At 40.5% G+C, this 12309-nt stretch overlaps 1 protein-coding gene across 7 annotated transcripts in view; it reads right to left on the reverse strand.

The window, feature by feature from the left end:
* The window catches only part of LMBR1 (limb development membrane protein 1), a 136394-nt gene that overhangs the window by 81995 nt on the left and 42090 nt on the right, over positions 1–12309 (reverse strand). For 5 of the 7 annotated variants that reach the window (XM_019959376.2, XM_070788489.1, XM_019959375.2 and 2 more), the window contains one exon: positions 5883–5986. The exons of 1 other annotated variant lie outside the window; for it this stretch is intronic. In XM_019959376.2, coding sequence (XP_019814935.2) covers positions 5883–5986 — 104 coding nt within the window. Of the gene's footprint in view, positions 1–4135; positions 4275–5882; positions 5987–12309 lie in introns of those variants that run through there. One more of the 7 variants, XM_070788492.1, reaches the window with a different exon arrangement.

Here is a 12309-nt window from a genome sequence, read left to right on the forward strand (position 1 = left end):
AACAATAGCTAGTGAGATATGACTCCATTTTCTGTAATAAACACCAAGATCAAAACGAGACCCAAGGTAAATTTCCTTGAAAGGTCCCCAGCAGGAGCTTCCCTTTTTGCATGTGATTTCCTCTCACCCACAAAAACCAGGCCAAATATGCGCATGTGCCACTAACACTAAGCAGCACTTCCTCAATCACTCATTTCCAACAATTTATGGATGATCACAGTGGCAAAAACGAGCAAAAATAATGAAAGAATGCAATGGACTTCCTACTCATTTCTGTGTCTTTTTAAGATGGAGGCCTGATACAAATTAGCCACTGGGGGGAAAAAGTCATCTGGTCATAAAATACAGTACAAGGTCACTTTTATGTAAGTTTGCCAAAAGGGACATAAACCAGGACAATTTCAAACTGTGACACAGGATAGAAACATATTAAAGCGATGTCTGTTCCTCCTCCATTGTGCTGTCACGGTGCTCAGCTTTATAGGCCTTGCAAGCACTGGCACCCAGCTCTTCGCTTCCACCTGGCCAGTCTAATTAATTAAGAAAGGAAGTTACCTCAGATTTTGTCCTTTCTGCTTTTATTATCAAGCACTTTGTTTGAAGTTCGAGGAGTTAACCTCTTAATCCTACAGACCGTGTGCTATGTTCTGGACATTTGGGGATGTCTGGATGGCTTCGGTAATTGGTCAGGATGTTGCTGTCACTTATGTTAAATTTTATGCCACAACTTCAAATCAAAAATAGGCATTAATGTGAGGCACAGTATAAAGTTACTCCCAGAAACATCTTTGGTTCATGAAATAATCTGTCATCGAGATTTTTTTTTTTACTTTCATTAAGTTGTTAAAATTTTTTCCCTCATGACACTTTATTTTCTCTATGACATTTTAATTCAAAGTAAGATGTTAGGTTACAATATGAAACAAACATATTCCTAACTCCCGTTTAAACCCTGGCTAGAGATCGCAGAGTCAGACACAACTGAGCGACTGAAGTGAACTGAACTGAGATTAGACCGGTTGATTATGCAATCGAAAAACATCTCTGACATCATCTGAAATAATCCAGAGGTCCCTCAGAGGCAGCGTAGGGAGAGTTACACAGGTGACCTGAGTATGACAGGAACAGGAGCGCGGTCAGCCCCAAGACCCTCACACTCTGGTGCATGACTGAGCGGCCAAGACAAAAACTGTGGGAGAACACCTCTACCACAAAACAAAAACAAAACCCACCAGACACAGCCTCTTCATCAGAGCTGAAACGTAAGATGCAAGCAGAGGGCAGGTTCAAACACACATGAACACACGTGAGGCTCACTACAGTACAGACAGGTGACCACGAAATGATCTAAATACACATCAACACAGGCAATGCTCACTACAATATAGACAGGTGACCATGAAATCATCTCAACTAGATTAATATTTAACTACTAACAGAATTCCAAGGTAAAAGTTACCTTCTTACAAAAAACAAAACAAAAAAGCCTGCTTTATCAAAACCACTTATATTCTCCTACCCTTGAGAATTATAAAGAAGGGAAAGAGCTAGGAGATGGACCCAATAAAAAGAAACATGGGCCAAGGCCGCGAGAGAAGAAAGGCGATTTAAGGCCCTTAAAAGGACACGGTCAACCCCCAGGCCTAAAATGTCCTGTTTGAATTAACATAGTGGTTTAATTAAAAACTAAGTAGAGAATTCTGCTTAATTTGATTCTCAATTCGAGCTCTGCATCCGCCATGGCCAGTGGCCAATTTCCGCATCTCGGCACGATATGCAAGGGGCTGCTTTAAAATCGACTGCCCAGGGGAATCAATGGGAGTTTGGTGGGGCCATGTGCCGTTCAGGGGCTCCACCAGACTTCGACGCAGTAAAACAGCACCAGGAGGGAGGCCAAAGGGAAAAAAAGGAAATTTCACTTAACCATGTTACAAGTTTGTCATTACTCAAATTATTGTGCTCAATCTACCAATTACGGTGCTTTCTAAAGCTCTCCTCAAGGTCGCCTTGGAAGTAGATGTGTCAAATGTAACCAATGAACAAAGCGCTTTAAAGGGATCCACGTCAAAATGTCAGCAGCCCACCGCCTTCATCTGGGCAGTGGAGTTCCTCGCTGTGGTGCAACCTGTGGTAGTACCACCTGTGGAGAGCACTGGAGATGTGACCAAACATGTTCAGAGTCTGTGCAGTAAATACAAATGGTCGTATGTAACAGGATGGCACAATACGGCAAGCACAAATACACCTAACACATTAGACTGAAAGAGACAATGCTAATAATAACCCCTGAAACTTCCGTGTAACTGGAAAAGGTAAATATTGTGAATAACATTCCATGATTACTCAGACTTTAAAGCTCTCTAAACATTTCTAATAAGGTCTAGATGCAAATTCTTTTTAAATTTTACTGAAATATATTTGATTTACAACGTTGTGTTAATTTCTGCTGTATAGAAAAGTGACTCAGTTATACATACATATATATTCTTTTTCAAATTCCTCTCCTTAGGTTTATCACAGAATACTGAATATAGTTCCTTGTAGATGTACGTTCTCTTAGGCAGTTTTGATTCTGCTTCAGTACATGCCATTTCAAAACGGGAAAAATAATGTGGAATCATAAAATTGTCTAATAATACGTGAATAATTAAGAGCTGACTGCTGTATTTCGTTGCTTCCCAATGATCTATGCATGTAACACTGATGCTTTCTAGAGTACTTAACAGTCAAATGCACGAAGCTCTAAGATAGTGACAATAATACCCGACATTTACTGAGTTCAATCCTGGGTTATGTGTTTCACGTGGACAATCACTTCTCATTCAGTCTTCCAGACGAACGGTGAGGTAACTATCATTACTAGACCCACTCCACAGAAAGAAAACCTGAGGTGCAGACGATGCCGCCAGCCCAGGCAGCCGGACACTGAGGACAGACTCTCCCCCACAGTCCTGCAGCCTCTCCTCCACACCCCCGGCCCCAGACCAAGAGGAGAACTATTCTGCCAAGCCGCAACCCACCTCCCTCCTTCCTTCAGCAGTATTTATTAAAGACCACACACTTTAATTTGGTTTCTACAACTCCCATTCATCCCCCAGCTACCAGTCTCATAAGTGGGAGCCATCCTGAGCTCTGCTCCCCCGCCCCTTTAAATCCTCGGCTGTATCTGGGAATTAACAGGATGGGTCATGCCCACTGCATCCTACAATCTCTGGGTACATCAGTCCCCTCGGAGACCATGAGATGTAGCTAGTGGCTGGAGGGACTCTGAGGAAACATACTCAGAGATGCACTCAGAAAAGGCATTCTTTTAATCATGTACAAAGAGACTAGAAGTAAAAAAATTGGAAGGAAGAACTGCTGTGTAATTGTAGGCACAAAATATCTCTACTTACCTTCTTATACCTCTCCTCAAGCTGTCTCCCCTCTGACCTTGGTGGACATGCATCAACTGTTTTTAATTCTACAGATGGTGCTAACTCTGCTCTGACAGATTTAGCCAAGTTCCTTTTCCAGTTGGTTAGTTCACAAGAAGGGAGGACGATGATCTGGACGCAAGAGGTCTGTCCATATTGCACACTGTTTTTAAAATAATCTATTTAACTAATAACCAGATTTCTACATAAAGCATAACCTAGGGATCATAGTTTTAATCTCCAAATATGAAAATGCATTTATAACACTGAGCTTTACGTAGTTTCTGAACTTGATAAGATGACTCATGAGACAGACGGGGGGTGGGGGGAACTCTGTGTGTTTGAAGCACAGACAAGGCCCTGTTAGTGACTCTGTTTGAGAGTCAGGGGCGTGACTAATTCGGGGTGGTAATGTCCCCACAGAGCGCTCTGCATGTCCACTGCATGTACTCCTTCCCCAGGGACGTATGCTGACATTCTGATACATGCATTTATCTCTAAACATGCTTAAACAGAACAGTAGATGCAAAAGTTCTCGTCAGCAATCCTGTGCCGACTCCCTGGTGTCTACAGCATTAAAACCCAGACTCTGGCCCAGGACGCGGGCCTCGGGGTCTGATCCTGCCCAGTGCTCTGTCCCTGTTCTCCACTCTGAGCTAAGCATCGGCCACTCCCTAGTTCAGGCATGTCTCGGCCTTTGCTCAAGCCTGGATGCTCACCTGCAAGTCTCAGCTCATGCGCAGGATAACTCCTCCCTGAAGTCTTCCCAATTCTCTAGGCAAACCAAGACATCCCTCCCAGAGCAGCTTGGTGTATCAAAGTTCCTCCAGCATCTCTGACTTCTCCCTGTGTGAATCCCTTGAAGGCAAGAACACTGTCTGTTCGTTTCTGTACCCAGCAAGCTCCTCTAACAGCACAGGAATTACTGCTCAGTAAGGGCCTAGTAAAACTCTGCCAAGTGAACGACTACCCATCAAAAGGCTCCCACATTCTACAGAACTTGCTTTCTCGAGCGTCTCCGATGGCCTCGTTTCTTCTTCTCCTCCGATGACCTCTTTCTTCTCCGTGACCACATTCTTTCCTCTCAACCCCTCTTTGACATTCTGTTCCTCATTGCAGTCTCCTAGAGCTCCATCTTTCGGTTTGCAGAGCACACCCGCTCTGTCCACTACTACCTGCCCCCTGCAGCGCGCCTCTGGCCCTCCACCCCTGGGCCCCTGGCCCGCACTGCCCAGAGGGTACCCTGCTGGCTGTACCTGCACTCCCCACCGTGCTGACCTGTGAAGAACTGCACACTCTAGGAAGGTAAGACGCAAGCTCTGGGTCTTAGTTTGAGTTCTGCAGTGGTAGATATGAGGTTCTTAAGACAATTTAGTAACATTAATACCCTTGGATATAAAAGGAGAGTTTGAACTAAATCCCTTTCAACAACAAAACTTTCTATAATTCTCAAGAAATTATGTTTTTTATGTTTTAATTGTTATGTTTTCTATTTGTTTAAACTGAAACTGTACAAGTTGTTCCCATTACATGGATGACTTAAATAATTTACATGTATCATTATAAAAAGCAAATCAAATATATAAAAGCCAACGTTCTCAATGCAGGTTTGACCACCATACACAACCACCCACTCTGATCTCAGAAGATTCACCAAATATGAACGCAACCGTATACCACAGTATGAATATGAATAACTCTAACTAAAAGTTAAAAAGGTGTAATGTGTCTGTAAACTGTAACACTAGAACTCATTTCATCAAGTTTTAAAAGTCACTCAAAAAGTATTAACTACTGAAATCCTTCCATTATATTCCAAGCTTTTATAGCAAAGAGCTCCACAAGCTATAAATGGACATGTTGCTCCCTTCACTTTAAAATGTCCTACTATTCAAGGACAGAGGGAGTGAGTCCCACTTACAAGTTCTGGATTAACTGTCTAAGATGCTCTGGCAGTCCTCTCTGCCCACTTCTCAGCCTCCCACACTCATCTCGCAGTAAGTCACGGAACCTGGGAACCTGACAATCCAGGGCAGCCTGGTAACATGCTGCCCTCCTGCAGACACTGGGTGTGAAGCCACTTCTGCATCAAGATACAGCTTCAGATTTTTATTTACACTAAATGACAGTATCGAGGAGAAGAATAACAGCTGTTGTATCGGCTTATTCATTCTGCAAAAGAGCTCTCCACCAGCTCTGCACATACTATAAAAAGCATTCAAAGGTCAAACGGTGACTTCCTTCCTGTGGACACTTTTATTAACTCAATGTGTAACATTATTAACATTATTGTAAAAGCATTATTAATATTAATAAGGCACTGCTATTATTAAATGTTTTACATTTCAGTAACAGTTGCTTAAGCCTACTATTTCTAGTTCAACAATGAATGACATTTACTTCTTCATTTAAGAAATTTAATTCTAAATTACTTAGAATTAATTAATTCTAAATTAATTTACTTACCTTTTTCAGACCAGCAAAACCTTCTGATTCCAGAAAGAAAAAGGCAAAGGGCATCAACACAAATAAACAAAGATTGGAAAAGAGAGAAGCAAGGTTCCACAAACCTATGAGGATAACAATAAAGGAAAGATGAGTTAGATACGGACAACCTTGTCAAAGAAAACTGCTGTGCTAAATTGTGCTATCAGTCAAAGCTCTGTGCTTTTTAATAGTAAAAACTAAACATAAACTTAATAGAGAGGCCTAACAAAGGACCTAAACTTAGAAATCAGAATAATAATTACATATTTCTGTAAAATCTTTATAACTCTGCAACTGTACTATTGGGAAAAGTCAATATAGAAACTACTGATTTTTCCTCATGCTCTAAAATAAATTCACTAAACATATGACATATGCAGCAATCCAAAGAGAGAGCCTCTTCAGACATATTGGCACCTGAATATTTAAATTAGAGCCAGCAGCATTTATTGAGCACTTAATAAATGCCAGATACTCTCCTAACCATTTTACATGTATTATCTTGGTTAATTTAAGCCTCATAAAACCCTAAAAGTAATAATTAGCATTTATTGAGCCCTCATGTGCCAAGCACTGTTCTAAATGATTTACAGATATTATACAAACTCATTTAGTCTTCACAGCAATCCCCCAACATGACAGAGGCTGGTTATATAAAACCCGCCAAGCCTGCAGAGCCTGCGAGGAGCTACACTAATTCCTGGGATTTTTAAAAACGACCGCATCAGAGAAGTTTAGTAAGCAACTCCAACTGGGAAAGAAAACTTGAGAGGCAAGCGAGTTCACATCACCTTTTCCCTTTCTAGCACATTCTACACTCATAAAATCACAATAAAAAGCAACTGAGATGATAGTAAGAGTTGATTTTTAAAAATACAGAACTTTAGGTATCTTGTTGGGATATCTGGACCAGCAGCTCACTTTTCATAGGTAATAGACTCAACTTTAAAACTGATGGCTATAATCTTCATTAAAATTTATACAATCAAAGATAAAAATTATGCTAAGCATAAATTCAACACACTACATACATTTAAAATCCAATGCTTTTGAAAACGGGCAACTGATGTTCTTCCAGGACCCTTACGTATATGGCACTGTTCCAGGCACTGGAGATGTAGCAATGAAGGAAACACACACCTCTGCCCTCGGGGACCTTCCATTTCAGACACATGGAGATTACACACTGAGCTCTCAGGGAACCAAAGCAGACAGCTCCCAACTGCCCTGGCTACAGACCCACATACACGTTTCCTAACAGCCCTAAACCCTTTCTGGAACAGCATGGAATATAAACAAAAAGAATGACTGCAGCACTTGTACAGGTTACCTAGAGAGATGTACTTCCTTTAGTAAACACGGTGATATAATTAAAAATCAATTTGCAGTTTCTTATTCAAAAATCTAGATAGGTTGAATGATTTTACAGTATATATTTATCTTAGCAGGAAACAGAATGTTTTACAAAGTGTCTTCAAAAACAACGTCTCATATGTTTCAGAGGGAAAAACTTTTAAAAATAAAAATTGTTCTAAAATACTTAACCACTTTTCAGTCTTAAAAAAAAAGATGCTAAAAATCTTAATCTTCTTCAATCAGAGGGCTTATAGTTACAGCCAATTGTATTGTGTTAATAACCAGGAAAGACACATAAGGATGGTGACCAAAGGGACACACAAGACTTCCAGACAGACCCGGGTTCGAGCCCCTGCACTTTCACATGACAACCTTCTAAGTCACGGGATCGTCATCTACACGAGGCTGAGGATCATGTCTGTAGGTGATGCTGAGAAGTCAGTGAAATAATGCATGGACAACCAGCACGTCTGTCACAAAATAAGCACTTAATGACTTTTTGCCTTTAATAGCCATCACAACCCGAGGCTGCTGACACACGGTGCTGACTAGCTCCCGCACCGAGCTACCGGGCTCTGCGAGCGCCCGTGTTCACTTGGTGAAAAAGCCCGACGCATATAAAAGGCAAAAATATTGATCTGTAGCAAATGTGCTGAGTTATTATTGACACAGCGTGTATAATTTATTGACAGTTTATGACTTTATTGACATAAAGTGTACAATGTCATAAAATTTGACAGTTACGTCCCTGTAACCAAGATAACAAATGCAACCGTCACTCCCAAGCCTCCTTACCATTTATAATCACTGCCTCCTACACTCTCTACCCTACTCTATACTCCAGGAGTCAGATTCTGCACTTTATAAAAAAACTATAATTTTTATAAAAAACTAAAATTTTCTATGCACGGTAAATGTAGCATATGCTGTTGTTTTTGTCTGGCTTTTGTCACCTGGCACAATTCTGTTGAGATTTTTTTCAATGCTGCGGCACATCGGTAGCCTGCCCCTTTGTATCAGATTGGATTCAGTCAACCACACTTCATCCATGTCCCTGCAAACTGAGCTGTGGCTCTCACAACTCAAGTTGTAGTTTATACAACACAACTTTATACATAAACTTGAGTTTTATACACTCAAGTGCAAGTCATATGGACACAAGCTTTCATATCTTTTGGGTAAATACGTGAGCATGTACTGTCTGACTCATAAAGTAGGTGTGTTTCTTAACATTTCAAGAAACTGCCAAAATGTTTTCCAAAGCAGGTATACAATTTCACATACCCCCCCGCAGAGTTGAAGTCTCATCCACATTTTGACAAAAAAAGGGTCTTTTCAGCTTCAGTCGTTCTCACAGGTGCACACTGGGATCTCATCACCGCTTTAATTTGCATTGCCCCCATGAATAATAACGTCAAATCTTTTCATGAACTTATCTGCCATCCATTTACAACTTCTTTGCTAAATGTCTCTCCAAATGTGTTGCCCACTGTTTCATTGGGTTGTACTTAAGTGAGTTTGGCAGCTCTTTATACACTGATTACAAGTCTTTTATCAGGCATACGATTTCCAGATACCTTCACCCACTCTGTGAATTATCTTTTCATCCTTAACGCGATCTTTCAAAGAACAAGATTTCCTAATGTTGACAAAGTGCAATTTATCAATGTTTTCTTTACAGATCATGCTTTAGCTATCTTGCCTAAGAAATTACAGTCTAACCCAATGGCAAAGACTTTCTCCTATATTTCCCTTCTACAAGTGTTACAGTTTTACATTTAAGTCTATGATTCTTTTGAATTACTTTCTGCATGTGGTGTCAGATATGGACTGAAGTTCATTTTTAAACCTATGACTATCCAATTGCTCCAGTACCATTTATTGAAAACAGCCTCTTCCGCCAAACTGCCTTTACATCTTTGCTAAAAAAAAATTTACAATATGTTTGGATGTGTTCCTGGACTCTGTATTCCATTACTTAGCCTATCTGTCCATCTCTGTGTTGATGCATGCAGCAGTGTCAGTTACTATGGCCTTAAACTTGGAGTCCTGCAGTCAGTCCTCCAATTTTGTTCTCTTTCAAAGGCGTTTTGGCCAGTCTAAGTCCTCTAAATTCCCATCTAAGTCTTAGGGCAGTTTTTCAATTTCCACCCCACCCCCCAAAAAAAACATGCTGGCACTCTGACTAAGATGGCGTTGAACCCATGGGTCAGTGGGGAGAACCGGCATACTAATGGCTTCCTTAACACTGCTGTCTTCTGGTCTGTGAACACAGCAGCACACCTCTCCAGGTACTTCAGCACGCGTTAATTCTCCTCAGCAGTGATGCCTCGCTTACAGTATTCAGGTCTCACGCATCCCTAACCACTTCACATTTTTTGTTCTACTGTATATAAATGGCTTTGGTTTTTAAATTGATTTCCAATTATTCATTGCTAGTGAAATGCAATGGTGTTTTATACATTGATCCTATATCCCTGCAACCTTGCAAGATTCACTGACTAGTTCTAATCGCTTTCTTAGAATAATTTCCATCAGAATTTCAATAGTCATGTCATCTGTTATTAGAGACAGTTTTACTTTTTCCTTTGCAATCTCATTTATTCTTTAAAAACCGCCAGAACAGAAGTAGTGAGAGGGGAAGCTCAGGTAAAAAGCATTCAGCCTTTCACTATTAAGTATGATGTTAGGGTTTTCACAGGCTCTTTATTAAGATGAGGGAATTCCCTTTCATGCCTAATGTGATGAGAGATTTTATCAGGAATGGACACTGAATTCTGCATATATTTGGTGACCATATGAATTTCCTGCTTTAGTATGCACATATGGTAAATTAAATTCACTGCTTTTGTCAAAAGTCATGATATATTATCCTTTTTATATATTGTTATATTTGCTAAAATTATGTTTAAAATTTATACATCTATGTTCATAAGGGATATTCACCTATAGTTTTCACATATGTCTATCTGGTTTTGCTTTGGCATCAGGGTAATGCTGTCCTCAGAGTTGGGAAGTATTATCTCATTTTCAAATTCCTTAAAAAGTTTGTGTAGAACTGGCATTATTTCTTCCTTCAATACTTGGGAGGACTACCAATGAAGTCTTCTAAGCCTAGAGTTTTGTTTGTAAGAATGTTTGAAACATCCCCACAATGCCTGAGAATGTTTCAGTAGTTTTCGCCTTTCAAGGAATTTTTCCATTTCTCTAAGTTGTTGAATTTGCTGACGTAAAGATATTCATAATACACACGAATTATGTTTTTAACAGCTGTAGAATCTGTAGTGATATCCTGATACTGATAACTGGTATCTGCTTTTCTGATCTGGCTAAATCTTTATCAACATTACTGACCTGCTCACTGATTTTCTCTATGCTTTCTGTTCTCTACTTTGTTCATTTCTCCTCCCATATTTTTTATTTCCCATCCCCTTACTTTGGGATTCATTTGCTCTCCTTTTCCTAGTTTCTTATGGTGGACACTGTACGAGACCTTTATTTCATTTTCTAAGAACAGGTATCCTTGTATTATAAATTTTGGAATGCTTCACTTTGATTTTCATTGAGTTCAAAGTACTTTCAAATTTCCCTTTTATTCTTTGAGTTACTGTGAAGGATGTTATTTAGTTACCAAATGTTGCTGTCACTGATTTCCCATTTAATTTTATTGTCCTTCAGTTCAGTTCAGTCGCTCAGTCGTGTCCAACTCTTTGCGACCCCATGAATCGCAGCACGCCAGGCCTCCCCGTGCATCACCAACTCCCAGAGTTCACTCAAACTCATGTCCATCGAGTCAGTGATACCATCCAGCCATCTCATCCTCTGTCGTCCCCTTTTCCTCCTGCCCCCAATCCCTCCCAGCATCATGGTCTTTTCCAATGAGTCAACTCTTCGCATGAGGTGGCCAAAGTACTGGAGTTTCAGCTGCAGCATCAGTCCTTCCAATGAACACCCAGGACTGATCTCCTTCAGAATGGACTGGTTGGATCTCCTTGCAGTCCAAGGGACTCTCAAGAGTCTTCTCCAACACCACAGTTCAAAAGCATCAATTCTTCAGTGCTCAACTTTCTTTATAGTCCAACTCTCACATCCATACATGACCACTGGGAAAACCATAGCCTTGACTAGACAGACCTTTGTTGGCAAAGTAATATCTCTGCTTTTGAATATGCTATCTAGGTTGGTCATAACTTTCCTTCCAAGGAGGAAGCGTCTTTTAATTTCATGGCTGCAATCACCATCTGCAGTGATTTTGGAGCCCAGAAAAATAAAGTCTGACACTGTTTGCCCATCTATTTCCCATGAAGTGATGGGACCAGATGCCATGATCTTAGTTTTCTGAATGTTGAGCTTTAAGCCCACTGTTTCACTCTCCACTTTCACTTTCACCAAGAGGCTTTTGAGTTCCTCTTCACTTTCTGCCATAAGGGTGGTGTCATCTGCATATCTGAGGTTACTGATATTTCTCCTGGCAATCTTGATTCCAGCTTGTGCTTCCTCCAGCCCAGTGTTTCTCATGATGTACTCTGCATAGAAGTTAAATAAGCAGGGTGACAATATACAGCCTTGACGTACTCCTTTTCCTAATTTGGAACCAGTCTGTTGTTCCATGTCCAGTTCTAACTGTTGCTTCCTGACCTGCATATAGGTTTCTCAAGAGGCAGGTCAGATGGTCTGGTATTCCCATCTCTTTCAGAATTTTCCACAGTTTATTGTGATCCACACAGTCAAAGGCTTTGGCATAGTCAATAAAGCAGAAATAGATGTTTTTCTGGAACTCTCTTGCTTTTTCCATGATCCAGCGGATGTTGGCAATTTGATCTCTGGTTCCTCTGCCTTTTCTAAACCAGTTTGAACATCCGGAAGTTCACGGTTCACGTATTGCTGAAGCCTGGCTTGGAGAATTTTGGGCATTACTTTACCACCGTGTGAGATGAGTGCAATTGTGCAGTAGTTTGAGCATTCTTTGGCATTGCCTTTCTTTGGGATTGGAATGAAAACTGACATTTTCCAGTTAGAGAGCATCTTTTATGACTTCAAGTATTAAAAT

This window comes from Bos indicus, chromosome 4 (assembly GCF_029378745.1).
Source record: "Bos indicus isolate NIAB-ARS_2022 breed Sahiwal x Tharparkar chromosome 4, NIAB-ARS_B.indTharparkar_mat_pri_1.0, whole genome shotgun sequence".
Taxonomy (NCBI): domain Eukaryota; kingdom Metazoa; phylum Chordata; class Mammalia; order Artiodactyla; family Bovidae; genus Bos; species Bos indicus.